Source organism: Danio aesculapii, chromosome 18 (genome assembly GCF_903798145.1).
Source record: "Danio aesculapii chromosome 18, fDanAes4.1, whole genome shotgun sequence".
In the NCBI taxonomy this organism is placed as follows: Eukaryota; Metazoa; Chordata; class Actinopteri; order Cypriniformes; family Danionidae; genus Danio; species Danio aesculapii.
Window position 1 is genome coordinate 8,249,816 of NC_079452.1, and position 22,650 is coordinate 8,272,465.

General features: G+C 35.1%; 1 protein-coding gene across 1 annotated transcript in view; it reads right to left on the reverse strand.

The window, feature by feature from the left end:
* Positions 1-22,407, reverse strand: part of scg3 (secretogranin III) — a 35,768-nt gene extending 13,361 nt beyond the window's left edge. The window contains exons 1-10 of the mRNA XM_056478677.1: positions 22,036-22,407; positions 19,773-19,819; positions 19,596-19,626; positions 19,288-19,512; positions 11,172-11,314; positions 10,820-10,957; positions 10,495-10,738; positions 8,644-8,760; positions 349-432; positions 127-237 (exon numbers count right to left, since the gene is read on the reverse strand). Of these exons, the coding sequence (XP_056334652.1) occupies positions 127-237; positions 349-432; positions 8,644-8,760; positions 10,495-10,738; positions 10,820-10,957; positions 11,172-11,314; positions 19,288-19,512; positions 19,596-19,626; positions 19,773-19,819; positions 22,036-22,123 (1,228 nt within the window). The 5' untranslated portion in view covers positions 22,124-22,407. The remainder of the gene's footprint in view (positions 1-126; positions 238-348; positions 433-8,643; positions 8,761-10,494; positions 10,739-10,819; positions 10,958-11,171; positions 11,315-19,287; positions 19,513-19,595; positions 19,627-19,772; positions 19,820-22,035) is intronic.
* Positions 22,408-22,650: the final 243 nt, after the last annotated feature.

Below are 22,650 nucleotides of genomic sequence, written 5' to 3' on the forward strand. Positions count from 1 at the left end.
AAGTGGCATTAGTGAAGTAGTATACCCTAATCACCTGCCCTAAACAGGTAAATTACAGCAAACATGACAGGCTGTAATGTCACCTGAAAGTGCAGTATGATGCTTGTATGAAATGTATGAACTCACTGATCTCCGCAGCGGTCTGGGCATCTTTGGTCGAGTCTTTTAAGGACTCGTACTCCTTCTGCATTTTGGCAGCTTCTGTTTTGGTGTTGTCATCATCATCTGCTGCTTTTCCTGGAATGAGGACGAAGGTGAAAAAAGTCAGCACAGTGATGCCAAAGTGTTTGTGAGCAGAGTCTGCAGTGGATGACTTGCATCTGTGATCTGGGCTGGTTAATGATGTACCTGTAGGTGGTGTTATGCTCAGAGGAACCAGAGATTTGCCAAGTTTGTTCTTGGTCTGCAGGGCAATCATGGCATCCAGGTTTTCTATATGAAAAACATAATATGTATACATATAGAGATTATGTTTTACATTTTTAAAACAGGTCACAAGGAATCAAAATTACAATGTTTATTTAGCTAATGCACATTGTTATTCTAGATCGGATATGTGGCCAGCCAGAAGTGCGATATGCACATCTATATAGCAGCAGTTTTTATGACACTGTACAACAATATTTAATATTTTTACAGAACTTTGTCGGCTGGGTAGGGGATAAAAAATACAATTTATTGGGTAATTTAATAGATAACAAATATTACTCAGTACAACTACTGTTTTTACGTTACAGTGACGGTTGGGGTTAGTAATGGGGTGGGGGTAGACATTAATAAAATATAACAAATGGGAAATTTAAATAATAAAATTTAAATTAAATTAAACAATATAAATAATTCTCATTGACTTCCGGCTGCAACCATTTCCGATCTAGCAACAACCCAGTTAATCCTCAAGTTAACCCACTGATTAAAAAAGGTTTGCTTGGTAATCTTCAATCAAAGTCTGTTCATTGGTTTCCACATTTGGAGCGGCAGTCCTCCTCTTTTAGGTAAATTTTTTAATATAATTATAATACATTTTTTTTTATTATATATATATATATACATACATATATGGACAGTGGAATGGACAGGACAGTAGAGATTACAGACAGGAAAGTGTTGGGAGCAGAAAAAGGACAAGGATCAGCAAAGGACCTCAAGCCAGGAATCGAACTCAGGTTTGCAGTGTCGACTCTCTAATCACTAGGTTATTGGCGTCAAAAAAATTAAGTAATCACTGCAGGTTGAAGGAAAATAGTATAGTAAAAGTACCGATACAGCACTAAAAATGCAAACTGTTGAAGTCAATTCTACTGATTCAACCACAATATTCATAACCACAACCCTCTTAGCATTAATTTGCTTTGAGTAGGCCCACTTAGAAATCTGCGCACGCAGATCTGAGATTTTTAGCCCATCATTGAGTCTATTTATTTACTTGTGTAAATGTGTGTAAATTTATATTAATTCAGTTTTTAAATTAATTTCATTAATATCTTTGACTAATATGAAAATGTTCTTTTGATTTAATTACAATAAAGTTTAAAAAGTAATATTTCTGTTTTTTGTAGATATATTATGAGAGACTTGCTTTGTTTACCAAATAAGTGGATCTAGATGGATTTGCCTTGTAAACATTAAATAAAAGTTTAAAAACTATTATTTTTAAATTAATATATTACATTTTTAATTAATTTCCAAGTGACGGGTTGCGGCTGGAAGGGCATCCGCTGCTTAAAACATGTGCTGGATAATTTGGTGGTTCATTCCGCTGTGGCGACCCCGGATTAATAAAGGGACTAAGCCAAAAAGATAATGAATGAATGAATGAATGAATGAATGAATGAATGAATGAACGTTTTTAGTTACGATACACCCAAAATAATTCCGCATAAATTCACAGATTTTTTGCAAAATTCTGCACAAATAGTTTACATTTTTAGAGCTGTATTGGTACTTTTACTACACTATTTTCCTTCAACCTCCAGTCACTACTTTATTTTTTACTTATGTTTTTTATATTTGATTGGGTAAGTAGAATAATCAGTCGTGTGATTCCCGTCTAATCAAATCACAAGTATAAAAATGGCATCATACAGAACAACCTCCATGAATACATAAAATCATCAGTATCAGTGAGCGAGAGACTGTTAAATGACGTACGAGGGAAAAAATTAGGACTAAAATCACTAAATGGTCTTAAAAATCACAAAATTTCCTACAGAAAGTTACATTTTCGAATACATGAATGAATAGCAAGTAAACACATTAACCTTTCACAACCTTTCACATCACTACTCTTGATTAAAGCTACTTTGTACTCAAACTTTAAGTAATGTTTACAACAAATACTTTTTTTACTTACTACATTTTTGGCCACATAATGATACTTTTAGTTGGGGATGATTTTTCAGCACTCTTTCCTCCATCGCATGGGTTGTAGAGCTTTTTCGTACAGTGCGCCTAAGCTATGGTATGGTCTACTCATCAGCATCAGGAATGCCGCTTCTCTGGACTGTTTGAAGATCTCAAGACTCACCTTTTACCGTTGCTTTTAACTTAGATTAATTATTTTTGTCAATTTAATAATTAAATTATTTTGTTCATATATATATATATATATATATATATATATATATATATATATATATATATATATATATATAATTTTTTTTTTTTTAATTGTTCTGCTTTGTTACTGTTTGCCTTGTATGGCTTGTAGCGCTTTGGGTCTGAGAAAAGCACACTATGAATCAAATGTATTATTATTATTATTATTATTATTATTATTGTTATTATTATTGTTGTTATTATTATTATTCATAATCCACATCACATCATTTTTTAAGTAAAAACTATGGTAATGTGCATTTCTACTCTTTAAGGTCGTATTTTTTAATTTGAGCAGAGTTCATATCTAGATGGGCATTTACTATGTGCTCATTATGCATTGTGTACACACTTTAGTGTCTTAGAGCTGTTTGCCATAGTCAAACACACACATTAGAGCACAATGATAAGAGCTTCATCTCATGTTTAAACCACAGCAGATCAATAACCAGCCGTTTCCAGGCAACAAACCCGGCCATTCCATTTGATCTTTACAGCAGTGTCATCGTGTGGCACGGGTTGCCAGCGTAACCCCTATTATTGCACGAAGGAGATTTCCAAATCGTTATCTGTGTTCTATCATAACGAGCGTGGCAGAATTAATTACACGCAATGAAAGACAGGGACAACAAAGGAAAGAACGCTGCCTGAATGAAACAGGATGCTGTTTGCTGGAGCAGATGTCTTGTACTTATATGGGCATGAGAGGGCTTGAGTTTCCACAAAACAAAATGATCTGTGATGAGTAGTAAGAAAAGTTTAAAATGTTTAAATATGAAATCATAGCAAAGTTAATGAAACATTACAATTAAATTTTTCATTTCAGAACAATCAATTTGAACTAAAAGCTCATTTGACTGGCGTGCAATAAAATAAATAAATAAATAATATAAATACCATATTCAAAAAACCTCATTGGTACTTGACTGCAGAAATTAGTTCTAAAGGTTGCAGTATATTCTTTAAAATATTAACTTTAGTACCAGGTTATATAATAATCAGACTAAAAGATGTCAATATATTAGCATCAGTTTGTTCATTATTGATAAGCTACATGCAAAGAGATCAGCACAAACCATCTTTAGCAAAAAGAAATGCGTGTTGTGTATGAATGTAGTGCACCTGGAAAGTATTCACTTTCTCCACATTTTTTATGTTACAGCCTTATTTCAAAATGGATTAATTTAGTTCCTCAAAATTCTACACATCATACCCCATAATGACAATGTGAAAAAAGATTTTTTTGAAATACTCAGTACTTTGTTGATGCACCTTTGGCAGCAATTACAGCCTCAAGTCTTTTTGAATATGATGCCACAAGCTTGGCACCCCTGTCTTTGGGAAGTTTAACCCATTCCTCTTTGCAGTACCTCTCAAGCTCTATCAGGTTGGATGGGAAGTGACGGTGTACAGCCATTTTCAGATCTCTTCAGAGATGTTCAATAAGATTTAGGTCTGGGCTCTGGCTGGGCCACTCAAGGACATTCACCGAGCTGTTGTGAAGCCACTCCATTAATATTTTGGCGGTGTGCTTTGGGTCATTGTCTTGCTGGAAGATGAACCGTCGTCCCAGACTGAGGTCAAGAGCACTCTGAAGCAGGTTTTATTCAGGATGTCTCTGTACATTGTGGCATTCATCTTTCCCTCTATCCTGACTAGTCTTCCAGTTCCTGCTGCTGAAAAACATCCCCACAGCATGATGCTGCCACCACCATACTTCACTGAAGGGATGGTATTAGTCAGGGGATGAGCGGTGCCTGTTTTTCTCCAAACGCAACGCCTGGCATTCACTCCAAAGAGTTCAACGTTAGTCTCATCTGATCAGAGAATTTTGTTTCTTATGGTCTGAGAGTCCTTCAGATGCCTTTTGGCAAATTCCAGGCGGGGATTGGCTTCCGTCTGGCCACTCCACCATACAGGCCTGATTGATAGATTGCTGCACAGATGGTTGTCCTTCTGTAAGGTTCTCCTCTCTCCACAAAAGAACACTGGAGCTCAGACAGAGTGACCATCGGTTTATTGATCACCTCCCTGACTAAGAACCTTCTCTCCCGATCACTCAGCTTAGATGGCCGGTCAGCTCTAGGAAGAGTCCTGGTGGTTCCAAACATCTTCCACTTATGGATGATGGAGGCCACTGTGCTCATTGGAACTTTCAGAGCAGCAAAATTTTTTCTGTAACCTTCCCCAGCCTTGTGCCTCAAGACAATCCTGTCTCGGAGGTCTACAGACAATTCCTTTGTCTTCATGCTTGGTTTGTGCTTTGACATGCACTGTCAACTCTGGGACCTAATATAGACAGGTGTATGTCTTTTCAAATCAAATTAACTGAATTTAGCACAGGTGAACTCCAATTAAGCTGCTGAAACATCTCAAGAATGATCAGTGGAAACAGAATGTACCTGAGCTCAATTTCAAGCTTCACGGCAAAGGCTGTGAATACTTGTGTACATGTGATTTTTCAGGTATTTAATTTTTAATAATTTTGCAACAATTTCAAAAAAATCTTCCTGCATTAATATTACACTGATTTACAATTAATATGAAAATAAAGTCATTTAATATAAATATTTAAAACATTTAATATAGTTTGCACTTTTGTATATTCATTTTAAGTGTATTATTTCCTAAATCACACTTAATCTTACAAATCGCCTACAACCACAACAGCTTAAAATATTTGATTTAGTATTACAATAGATGGTGATCTGCTGCTTAAAAAATGTATGTTGTGGTTGGCCACACAGCAAACACTGACACATCTACAAAAATCAGGTTGTATATTTACCTCAAATTTGATTTGACTAAGCATAAAATTTCACATTGGGATCAAGCAAAACCACAGCTGCTCTCTTTCACTGTCTCTCTTTCAGACAGGACAAAGCTTTATTGCAGCACACAAAAGCCTTCAACCACATTAAGCTTATCTCAGGGATTCCTTACTGGCCACAAACACATACTATGTGTCCTAACCCCAAAACAAACTATCCATAACAAGTATCTACCACAATCTTCTCTGAAGGGGAAAATACTGCACAATGTCAGCCATTAAGAACATACTTGTGATTTAAATGAAACAAACTACATCTTCTATAGCTTATTTAGAAGAGACAGCTAACCTCACTTTATCATTTTGACAAAATTTAAGGCAATCAAAAAACAAATGCAGAAATCACAATATTCAAAATGGAGCCTTATTGACGTTCATATGTAGTTAAAAGATCAGCGTGACATACTGTTTAGCCTCATTTGACCTAGAAAATGTCAAACTGGTGACTAAGCTAAGCTCCAATAACATGAAGCTTCTTTCAGAAAGATTACCAAAAAGTGGATTTGCTCAGCACAGAAAACGTCTTCTTGACATGTGAAAAATCACAGAGCAAAGAAGATTCTGTTCATGGTGCAGCCAGATCAAACCATACTCTGGCATTATGCAAATATGTTAATAAATTGACATATTTTTATGCCGGAAGGGTGCTGGAATTACTGATGATGAGTTTCAGGCAGTTCACTTGTTTTTGGGAAACTAGCTCCATTTATTTTGCATTTTGAAACTTTACACTCACAAACAGTTACAATACACATAAACTAAAAAAAAAGCATTCCAGTTTGGATCATTAAGCAGCCTTGCACATTTTAAAGTCTGCGTCAAATGAAAATTTACAATGTTTTACAATGTGGTGGACATTCTCATTGTTTAGTTTGATCCACTGAAAAAAATGTTTTGGTAATCTTTAATCAAATTCAGACCATTTGGAGTCGTAGTTCTTCTCTTTTGACGTCAGTTTGACAGCTTCTGCCACAATAATCTTAAACCACTACCCTCTTACTGTTAAGCCCCCGTCAGATCACATAATTTTGTCATGATTTCGGCATGATTTTCTTGACGTAGGGTGTCGTGGGGAGTCGTAAACGACAAATGGGCATCGTGACGCAAGTTTAAATCCTTTCTTCTAGTGTAATGTGGCATAGTTCATGACAATCAATACAATGTCTGCGACGCCTCACGACACCATCGCAGAAATGTAGCATGTTAAATTTTTTCCCCATTCTTTACTACGAGTTCCATCAGGTAGGTGACACTGGACAATAGGAGCACATCATTTCTCAGTTTTATCTGCGGTTTCTGCTGTTAATCAACTGGTTGGGTAATCAAAAATAGGCTGCATATTTACGTATGGGTGGGTCTCAGGTGGACAAGATCAATCATTGGTTATGCAAACTTTAACTATTTTCTCTAAAATTAAAGTGTTTTAAGATATTTTATTTGACAGACTGGCACAAATATGCAGACATCTGCTTTTTTCACAGTTCTCTCAGCCTTCCAAGTTCGTTCTTCTGAGGAAACACATTCAGTGTTGCAAATAGATTGTAAAAGGAGGTCTTGCTTATTCAAATTACTTGATTAAACCAATTAAATTGAAACTCACAAACTAATTTCGAGAGGATCACGTGCTTATGATTAACACGACTGGTCCCGCATTAGCTAGCGTATGATTCACCAATCAGACAATTCCTAACTTAATATAAATAATCAAAGCATCTTACCTTAGTCCTCTTTGTCTTGAGAATGCCCCTTCCACCCCCTCTCCTCCTCTTTTTCCTTTATAGGGCAGCATGGAGGCCCAGTGGCTAGCACTGTTGCCTCACAGCAATAATGTATCTAGTTCGGGTCTGGATCTACCCGGCCAGTTGACATTTCTGTGCGAAGTTTATGCTCTCCCCATGCTCGCGTGGGTTTTCCCCGGGTTCTCCGGTTTATTCCCAAAGTCCAAAACATAAGACAAAAGTAAATTGACTAAACAAAATCAGCACTGATTTTTACAAGCAGCCTACCCTTATACCAATCCTTAAGCAGCGGGAAGGTTCTCAAGCTCTACCTGAGATCAAACTCCCCTCTCACCCTGCAAACAGGAGGGATCCCTGGGCTTGAGGATCTTATGAGATCAAAGCTGCTCTCCCGGGACAGCATGCCAAACAAGCTTTATTACTAATCATCAGCTGAGTGTGAAATCTTGAATATTGATTTCTCTGAAACTGAGAATATTTCACTTTAATTTTATTTAGGCTAGATTTTATTTTATTTGACAAACCAGTTACTGGTTTGTAACCAGACTGGTTTTGAAGCACGTTACCTCAGATGTTATTTGTTATACTTGTTTGTCTAGTAGATAATGGACCAACAAAAATACATTAAAATTAAGATACAAATCATACCAAACGAAATTAATTCTAAAATTATATTTTTTCCATGAAAAATATACAAATTATTTTTTGTTTGTGTCTGTCGACTGGATGAATTGTTTCGCTCTGTGGAAAATAAGCATTTAATTAATGCTTCACTTTAACTGTTGTATCACAAACCTCTGTCATATATTTGCCTTTTTATTTTAATATACTATTATTTTGTCTTGAGCATCTAATTTTTCCTTGGTGCTGATGTGCTTTAATTTTCTCTGTCTCACTCGCAGCAAGTTCAAGCGAGGGAGTGTTTAATAAACAACCCATGGCTGCAAAATATACAATTAGTTTTAAAAGTAAATATTTTAATATTAAAATGGAAATATGTTGGATCCTATCAATGCCATAACGAATGCCCTTAAATAATGTAGCCTAGTTGTCAGCAAGCATCAATGTTTAATGAGATTGAAATAAATAAAAAAAATAATTTAATTGAGATAAGAAATATTGTTATAGCAACACTTGTGACTGCTTTGGGAAATAAAGCTCGGCGTAGATGCACGGGATGACTGATTGTGAAGAAATGTGTAGTCTGGCACAATTGTTACCCACGACAAGTCAAGATTTTATAAAGACAAAATCACATAATCTGACATAGTGGCTTTCGTAACCGACAATAAAAATTATGTGATCTGACTGGGGTTTTAGTTTGCTTTGAGGGAATAATGTGCAAAAAGAAAGCCCCACCCCCAACTCAATACTCAGTTTCAGTTGGAAGTACATCAACATCCCCCCAAAAAAGTCTCAGCAGCTTCCTGTTCACATCAAAAATGGCATAAAATAACAAAAACAAATTGATCTTACCTAGATAAGTCACTCCTTCTTCAGGTGTGATGGTTCCATATTTGACCATCATCTTCACAAAATCAATCAAGGTCTTCATGATAGTGATCAGGGTCTCTCTCTCCTCTTTATCTTGCTCTGTGAGAGGAAAAGTGATGAAACTGAGCTTTAATTTGGAGTATTGTGCTTTTTCTAAAGTCAACTGAAGCCACTGGAAATGTGTTTAACCAAATGGTGATGTTTCTACAGACCATGGCTCTTGATTATTGATTAACCAAGCTAATTATGTTGTATTGTGGGTTTGTGTATTGTAGTTAATCAAATGTTCCATTTAGACTTGGTTTCCATAATTACTGATTATGTTGCGCACATGTTCCTTGTTTGGCACTTATTTGCCAAAATTGCCATTTGTTGTCTTCAGTATGTTTAGTTCTTATTGTGCTATTTTTGGTTATTCCACCAATCTTTGCTTGATTATCTTTTACATTTTGTTGTTGTTGCTGGATTGACTACCTACAGTAGTACCTGCATGTTGCCATCTAAAATGTGAATTCGATTTTTGCGCAAACCTGGAATATCACATAAAACATTCGTGAATAATTCACTGTTTCCATCCAATGCGTCTAAGAGAACAATATTGTTATTTCCTGAATGAAATTTGCTGTGGCAGAAAAAGCCACTGTAGGCCTTTTTCTTATTTAATAAATTACTTCCACTTGTTGAAGATGAAATGCAATGAACATGCGGTGGCTTTGGGAGCCATGAGACCTTTTACTACAAGCGGGAACTCAAGACAGTTCTGGAAGGTAATAATACGAACCCCTTTGATGACAGACTTCGGCTAAGAGATTTTAGAATTACCAAAATAACATTTGAGCTATTTTACAGTGTGGTCAGTCTATTGTTTTGTCCATTAATGTCGTCTCATTGTGCCCATTAGTGATGGGTTGTTCTTGAACGATTCAATTTGAATGAAGTCCTCCCAGTTTAATTCAATTCAATTCATGTTTATTTATATAGAATCTCATCAGGTTTTGTTGAAATATATAATTGAGTATCATTTGCATCTCATCTGGTTTTGTTGAAATATATAATTGCGTATCATTTGCATAGCAGTGAAAACAGATCTTGTGTCTTCTAATAATTTCTCCCAAAGGTAGCATGTATATTGTAAACAGCAAAGGGCCTAAAACTGATCCTTGAGGCACCCCACACTTTACTGGCCTGACTTGTGAAGGCTGTCCATTTATATTTACAAACTGATAATGGTCAGTTAAGTATGACTTAAACCATTGTAGAGCCTGTCCCTGGACACCTGTAGAATTTAAGTGATCTATGAGGATATTATGGCTGATGATGCCAAATGCAGCACTGTGATCAAGTAAAACAAGTAAGGAGATGCACCCTTGGTCACCAGCTAAGAGTAAATCATTGGTTACTTTCACTATGATGGTTCTTGTACTGCGATGAGGCCTGAAACCTGACTGAGGGTGAACAAACTCTTATTACATTTATACAAATAAATCACTTCTCAGGGATTGATTCATTAATTTGCGCATTCATTCTGTCATGTAAACAATAAATGATTATTTTCTCTTTCTTATAGCATTCTAGTTATGACTTGCTTGTAGTGTGATCAACATTTAAGCTAGTTGTGGATGTGTTTGCAAGCAAGTTGTAACATTTTAAAAATATTTTGGCAAATTGAACTTAATGAAATAACTCAAAACAAGATTTGTTCATCTCAATGAACTATTGAAACATAACTATTGACAGTTGTATTGTATTCCGTTGTTATAATTTGTGATATCTATACTGTATTGTGTTTTAAAGCTGTGTTACATTGTTTGTTGTATTCTGTTGTGTTGTTACCTGAGTCAAGGCTCTTGAGGAGTCTGTAGAAGTTTGGGAAGAACTGAAGGTCCTGCAATCCATCTTCAGGGTTCAGTTCATTTCTGTCATTCCCGTCACTCACCGCATCCCATGAGTCATCAGACCTCACCGTATCATCCCTACTCTCCTCCTCCTGCTGTTCATCACCATTAGCATCATCACCACCTTCATTCTCACCCTCATTCTCTTCGTCAAATCGAGGACTGGGCTTGTCTTTCTCATCCTGGAGAGAAGAAAATGAAATGTTTACGTTTTATAAACATTCTTTATAAAAGTCCACAGAGCACATTTGTTTAATACACACCTGTGTATCTTTAGCTGCACTGACAGGGTAATCCATACTGCGATCTCCAATCATGTTATCTTTGGCGTTTTTGGTGATGAGATCCTGCAGGGCTTCTGCGACTTCATACTCCAGCGTCTCCGCCTGACTATCTGTGATCTGAAGGACAAACAAAAGAACACAACACCTGCTAGAACAATCAATTCACATAGGGATTATTGCATGATGATCAGTTTTCCATGCAATCCATGCTGGTTAAACTGGAATATGTTTCCCTGGAGCAATTAATATATTATGTATGATGTTTACTGCATGGCTGATCAGTATGGCTGATGTTAGAATCACTGCTGATGCCACAGTTTGAGTTTTTTACCAGGCCAAGCTTCAGCAGTTTAGACACAATTCTGTCAAAAACTCCTCTGTCATCCTCCTCATAGATTTTGTTGGCGATTTTCTGTACGATGTCCTGAGCTGTTAGCGGGGTTCCGTCCAGCTGCCGAAAGCTTTCAGGATCATCTGAAACCAAATGCATGAAAACATTTAGCTTCAATATTATTTAATACATTTATGACACAAATACATCTATGAATCAAAACTGTGAGGATGACTATTAACTACATAAAACAATTTTAATAACTGTTCTAATTCTATGCAATTTTTTACACACTTACGTAATGACGTAAATGCACCATTTATTAATATATTAGTTCACAATCAATGGTGGAAAGTGCAAAATTGCCTACTTGCCTAAAAATGTAGTGCAAGTCGGGTAAAAGTATCTGTTGTAAATATTACTCATAGTATGAGTAAAAGCAGACCTTTCAAAAGTACCCAAGAAAGAGTAGTGAGTAGTGAGTATTACGCTGTAAAAAGCTGATGCATTTACATGTAATTTGTGGATGTGTGTAAATGTAATATTCTGTAGTGCATTTGCTTTTTGTAACATCATTAGACATTGATATTTGGTTGATTTTAGATTGGACGTTGAGTTCTGGCATCAACTCGATTTTTATTTTCCAAACAAAATGCAACGTCCCCACGACGTTGGGGTTGAACGTCAATTTGACGTCATTTTGACGTATTGTGCGTGCTGGGTTTTTAAGGCCATTTTGGTCATCATACAATAAACATCTGCCATCTTCTCATCAGTGACATGCATCTAAACAGTCTCTGAGTAAATGCGTGTAAAGATTTAGACATCTTCTTGGACACTTTTAATGCTTCCAAACAGTTTGCTGCAATTATAAATCACCCACATCTTGAAACAATTTATTATGATTTACCAATTTACTTCGATGTGTGATTCGATTGGACAGGAATCACAAGACAAAATTTTCTAATCCCCATAGACAAGAAAAAATAAAGAAGTGACTGCAGTCATTCAGACTGCAGTAGTGGAGCAGCACTAAAAATGAACTCAAGGGAAAGACAAAGTACACATTTTTAAAACTACTTAGTAAATTACAATTCCTGAGAAAAACTACTCAATTTACAGTAATTTGAGTATTTGTAATTTATTACTTTACACCACTGTTCATATTGCTTAAAAGTTATAATTTAACATACTAAATATGGGATAATGTACATCTAGCCGTTTGTTCTTGCAGAATAAATATAAATAAATAAATATAATATATATTATAAATAAATAATAATCATGATTTTGACATTAGATGTTTGTGTAAATTATAGATTTATTATGTATATTTAATATACACACATACATAAAAACAAATCTGTACAAAACCTTTTTATGCATAGATATTAAAATGCATATATAATTTGTATCAAATAAATAGTTTTTTTTATATGTAAATATGAATAAAAATTCTTAAATATATGCATACATGTGTGTTTTAATGCATAATACATAATACACAGCACCCACACATATGCTATGTCAAAACAAACTTTTATAATGAATGCAATTAATTAATCTTTGGCCAGAACTAATATACAGTATAGTCAAGGTCAGAGATGCACAAACTAGGGCCTGCAGGCCAAAGTTAGTCCATGGTAACCTTTGATTTGGCATCTGAGAAGAGAGGCAGAGTGATGGGAATGATAAAGAGATTGTGGTTTAAAATTTTATGCAACCTTTTATTTTTTGTTTTATTGTTAAGCTACAAAAAGCTTACTGAAATTAAATGTCTCAATTCAAATGGTTTAAATTAATCTGATTTAGTTTAAATGTGATTGCTTTTACTGCATTTTATTGCAAGTTATAATTTAAAAAGTTTTTCAAATTAGGTAATATGATTCAAAGTAATGCTTTCTATTTATTTATAAATGTAATGAAATGAATTGGGAAATAACTAATTGCAATTTTAATGTAAAATAGTTTGATATATTTATCTTCGGCACATGGCTCTCAATAATATTTGATTTTGGCCCTTCAAACAAAACATTTTGCGCACCCCTGTACTGAATGTAATAACTAAAAATAAAAGTTATTTTTGGATTATTTTAACAAATGTTAACTAATACGACCCTTTGTAATGTGATGTGAAGGACAAACAAAAGAACGCAACACCTGCTAGAACAATCAATTTACACTGGGATTATTACATGGCGATCCATTTTCCATGCCATCCGTTACTTTTGGATAATTTTAATTTGGATAAAGTTACTTCTGGTTAATTAACTGGTTAAATAACTGGTTAACAAATGTTAACTAATATGACCCTTTGTAATGTGTTATCAAAGCACAGTTTTTTGTTCTTTTTGCATTGCCCCAAATGACAGAAAATGTAACAACAAATACTTTATTTTATAAATCCACTCAGCATTACTAATACCACAATCTCTCTTCCTTCATTTCGCAAAGTGAGAGTGTGTATTTTAAATGACAAATAGATTACATCCATTAATACAGTTAGTGGCAATAGAGTGCATTAGTGCCTGAACAATGGTTCTGTCAGTGTTTTTCCATTCATTTTTTTCCCACAGGGATGTTAAAGTCTTAGTAAAAAGCCACACATAAAGCAAACCAGCTATGCAGTGAATCACATTACAAACTTCAATTTTAAAGCAAATCAGCCAAAAAGGCTAAATTAAAATACTGTATTAACCCTTGTGTGCTGTTGAGGATGTTTTCATACACTCTGGGGTGATTTTGAGTATTAATTTGACCACAACTCTGTGAAATTCTCTGTGTTTTAGTAAGAGGAATGATTTTTGGTGACTAATCTTCTTTTGACACATGTTTTGGGAAAATGCTTTTCAAAATTTGAAAATTCAACAATACACTCTGGGCAAATTGACAACCCTTTTTTAGGTTTTGGCCCCATTGACCTCCATTATAATTACATTTTTTTGATTTCAAAGTCATGAAACCATATTATCATGCATTCTTGATTGTTGGAGATTTTACTCCATAGAACGCCATAAGAAACCCAGAAACATTTTTGCACAGGCATGAAGGGTTAATGTATCACGTTTGTGGCTAGGGAAAGGAGCGAGGACTCATTTGCACTATGGGTGTTTAAAATAAAATAAAATAAAATAAAATAAAATAAAATAAAATAAAATAAAATAAAATAAAATAAAATAAAATAAAATAAAATAAAATAAAATAAAATAAAATAAAATAAAATAAAATAAAATTAAATTAAATGAAATTAAAAAACAACAAAAACAACCCAAAGGAGGAAAACATTAACTAAAAGACAAAACACAAGCTTGGCAGGGCTGGCAGGACAGGACAGGAAGAATCAAAAACAAAGTGACAAAACAAGTGCGACATAGGACTTATTATGAACAACGACAAACTGGCACAGGACAGCAGACAAGAGGGAGCTATAAAGGAGGAATACTTAAGAAACAAACAGGTGAAATGAATAAACTAATAACAAGGAGGGTGGGACTAAACAAAAGTCCGAAGAGCACATGACTCACGAGAAAACGACTAGAACACAGAGCCAATGAGAGAACCTATTAACACCGCGTGTTCACATGAAACACAACAACACAAGACACGAGTACACGATAAATAAAACACTAACCATGCAGTCACACATGCAACATGCACGTTCCGATCACAGCGCCAACTGAAACTGAAGCCAACTAGACTGGAGCGATGAGAACGAAAACACCATGCCGCGAACAAAACAACAAACACACTAGGACGAGAGTGCGCATCCGGAGCACGCCCGAACATTCCGCACTCGCGTCAAGAGAGAGCATGCAGGGCCCGAATGTGGCCAAGATGGTGCTCATACAAAGACAAGGACAGACAATGACAGGAAATATGAGTGCTCAACCTGAGAAAACTCAAGCCAAGCATAACATACTAGACAAGACAGGACTAGAGTTTGGACTCCAGCACAAGAATTAACAAGACCGGGGTGGCAGAATCCTGACATAATGCTGCTAACTGATATTCAACAGTAAGAAATACACAAATCAGCAAAACCAATCAAGAATGCATGATTATATGGTGCCATGGCTTTGCACTCAAAAAATATCATTATAATGGAAGTCAATGGGGCAAAAACAGCCACCAACATAACAAAAGAGTAGTCAATTTGAACAGTACACAAGGGTAAAATGTTTCTAAATTATAATCAAAAATGAAGAACATCCACTGATATTAAATGAAACAGCTCAGAGCTCTTGGAAAGCAAGACAAAGTATGAGCAGAATGTGTAAAAAAAAGAACTGAACATTGGAGCTGGGATTTGCCAGCAATTCTTGTTTGTCTGTTGTAATTCCAGTTAAAAGTGAAATAACACAAAAACACCTCCCACCATGCTATCTGCCATTATCTACCACAGAGATCCACTTACTCTGCCTTAATCGCTTCCAGTAACTCACCACCATCTGCCTGAAATGTGAGAATGATCAAATGTCTGATGCTTATTCTGTCACAAAAAGAGTCAGTGGTCTTACATGGTTTGAACACCGTTATAAAAAGACAGCCGTAAGGTTAAAAATAAGACCCAAAGGGGGTCATTCTATGAGTTATTTTCTAAAGGCATAGTTCACCCAAAAATGAATATTTACTAATTATCTAAATGTTTAGGAATTTCTTTCTTCTGTTGAATGTTGGGGAAAAAACAGCCGTTGACATCCAAAGCGAAGGCATAGAAAGCGTTCTTGCAGGACTCCCAGAGTTCATCAAGATTCTTTGGATTCATCTTCAATGCCTCCTCCTTCATCTTACCCCAGACATGCTCAATAATGTTCATGTGCTGGCCAATCCTGGAGCACCTTGACCTTCTTTACTTTCAGGAACTTTGATGTGGAGGCTGAAGTATGAGAAGAAGCACTATCCTGCTAAAGAATTTACCTTCTCCTGTGGTTTGTAATGTAATGGGCAGCACAAATGTCTTGATACCTCAGGCTGTTGATGTTGCCATCCACTCTGCAGATCTCTTGCACACCCCAATACTGAATGTAACCCCAAACCATGATTTTTCCTTCACCAAACTTGATTCACCAGACTGATTTCTGTGAGAATCTTGTGTCCATACAGGTTCCAGTAGATCTTCTGCAGTATTTGTGATGATTGGGATGCAGTTCAACAGATGATTTACTGGAAAAATCTAGCTTCTGCCACTTTTGCAAATTATCAACTAGTTATTATTTGTTGCTCTTACAACTGGGATTTAAGACAAGACTTTTGTTAGATAGTGTATAATTTTCATTTGTGCTCAACAGAAGAAAGAAATGCAAACATGGCTGGGATGAGTAAATAATGACAGAATTTAGATTTTTTTGGTTAACTATCCCTTTAAAATCTTGAAATTAGCTGCGAAAGCAGCTTGTGCTTAAGATTTCTGACATCAGATGAATAAATTTACACCTCACACATTGACATGAAGCATGTCAACAACATTCATTCAGCATTTAGAAACATGGTCCACTCAGTGTCAGTGAGGTAGCATAAAGGATTAGCTATTCCTAAACACTAAAAGAGCTAACCAGTGGTTTTTGATAAGGTTTATCAATTATTAACAAGTAGCTAAAATTTGTTCCGATGTAAAATGTGGTAAAGTACAGTATGTAGAATTGTTTTTGCTGTATGTTTTTCATACATCTCTGCAGATGCACTAAAAAGATTCCAATGTTTGTTCGAGAAGCTGAAGTTTATTTTCAGAGTAAAATTTGACTAAAGCCTACAAAATCTTTTGCTTTGTACAACATACAGCTCTGCTTACCACTATGACGTCTATCAGATGTTGGATTTTAGCTGCCATACCAGACAAATAAATGTCAATATCTGACATATATATATATAGGACATTGGTTTAAGATGTTGGCTCGTTGTTGGGTTTTGATCACTTTCTAACACAACCTAAAATCGACCAAATATCAACGTCATTTGATGTTGTTATTGGGCTTGAAAATAATGTTGTCCTTTGACGCTGGCTATACATTGAATTTTGGTCAGCTGACATCACAACCTAAATCTAACCTAATATTAATATCCTATGACATTGTGGGCTTGCTGGGCAATAACTAAATGCACTACAGAATGTTACGTTTACAGACACATCCACAAACTACATGCAAATGCAACAGCTTTTCCCAGCGTAATACTTACTACTCACTCCTCTTGAGTAGTTTTAAAAGGTCATCTTTACTCATACTTTGAGTAATATTTGAAACAGATACTTTTACTCTACTTACACTACATTTTTTAAGCAAGTAATGGTACTTTTACTTAAGTATGATTTTTCAGTACTCTTTCCACCACTGGTAGCACCTACAACTCAACCAAATATCCCTATGTAAAAAATAAATAAACAGCAAAAATTAATTTTAAAGAACGATTTGATGTTTTGAACGTGCAATTCTGCATATCAATTACAAGGATCCCAAAGTTAGAATATAAACAGAATGAACGGTTTATGAATCACAGCTCACAATCTCAGTTAAAATGTCTCAATATATTTGTGCCAATGCAAATGGACTGTTTTTGAAGCAACACAATGTACAATGTATAACCTGTATTAAAAAAAAAAAAGCTAGGTTATTTCAACCCAATTTGGATAAAATGTACAAAACATCTATATAAAATGAAATTTATAGCCCAGATTTTACCAATTTTGGGGGGAATTTGTCCACATTTTTACCAATTTTGGGTTTAAATAGCACAGAAATTTTTTAGAGTAACTTAGAGTAAGCAAACATTATAGTTATTTCACATTCATAAATGTTAGCCAATAATGACAAAGCATATTTAAATAAAGTGCATATTTAAGTCTCATAAAATATTAATTGTAAATTAGCAATATTTAATTGTCATAAAAAAATGACATGGAAATAAATGTTTTCGCTACAATAAACGTTCAGTGGGTGAGGTAAAATGTTAAAAGTGATTATGGCATGACCTCTTTGAGCTATTATTAGATTTAGAAGTATTTTTTAATGTGGGTGAATATTTAGTCTGTCTGTCATTTTGTAGGAGACTGTGAGAGTTTAATGCTATAAAACATCCAGTGCAGCAGCCCGTGGAGGGATAATCTTCTGCCTGTCTCTCTCTCTATCTCTCTCTCTACAAAATACCTCCTGATTGACCTATGCTGTCTGCCACCTGTTCCTGTATTTAGGATCACATACAGTCACAGAGAGGGATTACCACTTTCCAAGTGGAAGATTACATGGCCTTTGACAGGTCAAATTAAAATCTTAAAAATAAAAAGTGTTCATTAATATTTGCTTTTTCTTAAGGTTGAATATTATGCCAGTTAGAATACAAAACTTCCTCATAGCACACAATTAAATGCAGAATGAATAAATTTCCTTACAATGGATTGCCCTAGAGGCATGCGTTTGACCAATTGTGCTGATGTTTTGTGTCTTTTGTGGAAATACTGTGGAAAACTCTATTTATTAACAATATTTGAAAAACTGTTGAAAAACTATTTGAAAATTTCACAGGAGCCTTGTATATTGTATGTATATTGTTATTTTTATATACACTGTATATAAAAGTTATTTATATACAGTAGTTATTTAATATATGTATGTTATTTAATATAGTTAAGTGTTTTTAGATATTATTTTTACTTAATTAACTTAATATATAATAATGTTTAGACATTTGAAATAAAATGAAGATTAAAAAATAACGACTAATGAACATTTGGTGCATTCATTAGACTGGAAAGGCCAAGCACATTGCATAGTGGTCCAGTTTTCCACTCACACGGTGCTCTGGCAGAGTTAGAAGGTCATCCGATGAATCCATGCATATTTAAATGTGTGTGCAAAGAACATACTGTGCGGTATGCGATTCCAAATAAAACTTTTAAAATATGTTAATTGTAGTTCTTACTGTCAAAAAATCATGTTTGCTGATTGTTTAAACTACTTATTTAAAATGAGCTGAAACAACACAATTTTTGAGATTTTTTGGGGACAACTTAATTGCTTTATGTTCAATCCACTTAAATTTGTAAAACTGCTAAGTTAACTTAAATCATTCATTTTGCCCCAACAAAAATTTGTTGTGTGGAACCCAGCAATTTTTTACAGTGTACCTTGATATTTGTAGTCCATCCCATTCTTCGTGGAGTCATAGTCATCAGCCAGTCTTCTGTTCTTGGTGGAGTCGGCGTCATCAGCACCCAACCGCTCGTCTGCAGAATCTGAGATGGGAGTTTCATTGTTCGACTCTTTGGATTTCTCCGCCAGAGCTTTGAGGAAAGTGATGTCATCATCCTCTGAGATTGTTTCCTCCTCAGCTGGCGGTGTTGGCTTGGATTCTGCAAGGATGAACGGCAAACTGAGCTACTGAGCTTATATCGATCGCTATGAAGCACTTTGTCTCCGAAAGATTATATCTCACCTGTCTTCCTGATACTGTCAGCTTCTGCAATCTGTTAAAAAAACATTAAATATGCATTTGTAAAGGGTTTGAACTTTATGCATAAAATGTCTTCTGTATTCTTTTTTTTTTTAGCAAATGTAGGTGTTTTCTGATGCTGAACATTTGATATCAAAGTTAATATAAGAGATTTCAGACCTGCTGTTCCAATGGTTTCTCCTCAGTCAGCTCACGGTTGTATTTATCTGGATAAGGACAAAAAACATGCATTTAATAACAGATCTCTGATCACACATCAGCCAATGCTGAACTTAAACTGATTTTCACAAAAAAGAAAGAAAGAAAGAAAGAAAGAAAAAAAGAAAGAAAGAAAGAAAGAAAGAAAGAAAGAAAGAAAGAAAGAAAGAAAGAAAGAAAGAAAGAAAGAACGAAAGAGGTGACAAATGGTGAGTAAATCATGACAGAATTTCCATTTTTAGGTGAAGTACCCCTTTAATACAGTATACTGCACCACTGAATAATAAAACACTGCAGTATTACTATCATGCTCAGATTACAATTGATTGTGTTGTAGCTAAAATTAAAAACAAACTGTAATAATAATATATTAATAGTTTTAATAATTCATTTCTAATCACTGATTTATTTTATCTTTGCCATGATGACAGTAAATAATATTTTACAAGACATTTTTCAAGACACTTCTATACAGCTAAAAGTGACATTTATAGGCTTCACTAGGTTAATTAGGTTACTAGGCAGGATAGGGTAATTAGGCAAGTTATTGTATAACGATGATTATTTCTGTAGACAGTCGAAAAATATATATAGCTTAAAGGGGCTAATTATTTTGACCTTAAAATGTTTTTTTTTAAATTTAAAACTAAAAAAATGTACTATACTATAGGTATTGTAAAATAAACATTAAATAAACATCAACATTAATGTTTTAAATAAATGTTTGGTAAGCATTTTGGACACTGTTAAGGTATAAAGTGTCTTGACACTGTGGTGGTACCTTCATGGATTCATGGTACCTTTGATGAAGGTACAATATTGTATCTGCAGGTTTAAAAAAACCAAAGGTTCATTTTGGTTTACCATGGTACAAATCATGTCCTTAAAGGTCCAAACTCCATTGGTACAAATTTGTTCCATAAAAAAGGTACTGTCCAAGTGACAGGGTTTGTACCTTCTTTGGTACAACATTGTACCATTTTTTCTGAGAGTGTAAGGTTGTTGAGATGTTTCATATATTCCATTGGAGTCCACATTGTCCAAGGAAAAACTGCCACCAAATAATCAGATTACAGGGCAAACAATTACAGACACTGCATGCAATTATATTTAATTTACCTAAATTAATTTAGTCAATTTAACATGTAAAGACAAATAATGAGTATGTTAAATGAGTATTTTGATTTTGACAGAATTCAGATAATTTATACATGAATCACTTTTGCTGTGCTATTATTATGCGTTTTCTTCAACTCTGTCTACACTGTAAAAAAGGCTGGGTTCCACATAATTAATCTGTGTTAGGACAACATAAAGGAATTAACTTGTTATTTTTTGCAAATTTAAGTGTATTGAACTTCAAACAATTAAGTTGTCCCCCAAAAAACTCACGAATTGTGTTGTTTCAAGCTTATTTTATATACACATACTGTACTTTAAACAAATAGCAAATGTCTTTTTTGTGTGTGTATGACTGTTGGGATCTTTGATATATTCCGTTACAGTCCAAACTGTCTGAGGAAGTTTAACATGTAAAGATTAAAAAAATAAAGTTTTACTGCCCCCAAAAATCTGTCAACTCATGACGGAATTAAGGTAATTTATACACAATTAATCTTTGCTGTGTTATTATTGTGTGTTTTCTTCAACTCTTGTCTATGGCTGTTGAGATCTTTGATATATTCAGTTGCAATCCAAACTGGCAGATGAAAAGCTGCCACTGAATAATCAGATTACAGGACAAAAGATTAAAGACCTCTGAAAACACAGTCTAAAGCTTCCAGTGCAATAAATTGGTGAAAACTACAACAAAACAAACCATTCAATGTGCCCTCCTTCATCTCACAAGTGAACATCTCAAGTTTTTTGGTCAACAAATAATATAAAAGGTGCAGTTAATTAAATAAAATACAAAGTAACACACTTTAAAATGAACGAATTTCTTGCTTGATTTGTTCATCTCTTACGTGTATATTTTTTTACATATAAAAAAGGCAAAAAATGTTTCTAAATTATTTAACCTGTATAGCCTATTCATTCAAACGGCAACATTTGAATACATTTTTAGTTTTATTATGGTTTAGGCTATATAATTTAAGCAGAACACCCGTCAAAATCAAACATGGCAAATTTGAAAATCTACATTACATGTTTAACATGTTACAACATATATTATTACACCGATGTTTTTGACTAAAGGCTCTTTAGTTTTTTAGTAACTCACCGTCGGGTCCGGCAGGTGTGGGAAACCCGCTGATATGCTGACAAACTAAAGCAAGGACAACCACAAACCCTACGCGTTTGGACGCCATCCTCCAGTTTATGTCCGAAACGTGTAGTTTTGCGATGTTTTTATCCCTCTGTTGTCCTCCGTAAACACGAACGCGCTGCTGGTCTGGTTTCGTGAGCGCGCTGCTGTTGGCTGGATGCCGCGCGCGAAGGCTTTAGATGCGCGGGAGCTGTTGAGTCCCTGCAGTGCTGAAACCAGGTCGCTGGCTATAATTAACAGAGGATAAGCTGATGGAGCTCCTCGTGTATAACGGGGCCCTGACTCCAGCAGCTCATGGATGGAGGAGGTGGAGATGGAGGGCGTCACGGTCACATCCGCCCATGTGCGTCAGTCCGAAGCACCTGCGTCACGCGCATCTCGCATTCATTTATCCTGCGGGGCGGTAAACGAGAGACCGATGAGCGCTATGGGGAGCAGATAAGAGACCAGACAACACTCTGAAAACTGCAGATTTATGACAGCGCAGATTGAAATGTAAATTACAGACATGACCTGCTTTGTGGAGCTTAATCCACTATTAGAACTGAGCTGTGCTTTTGTTTGCTGGGA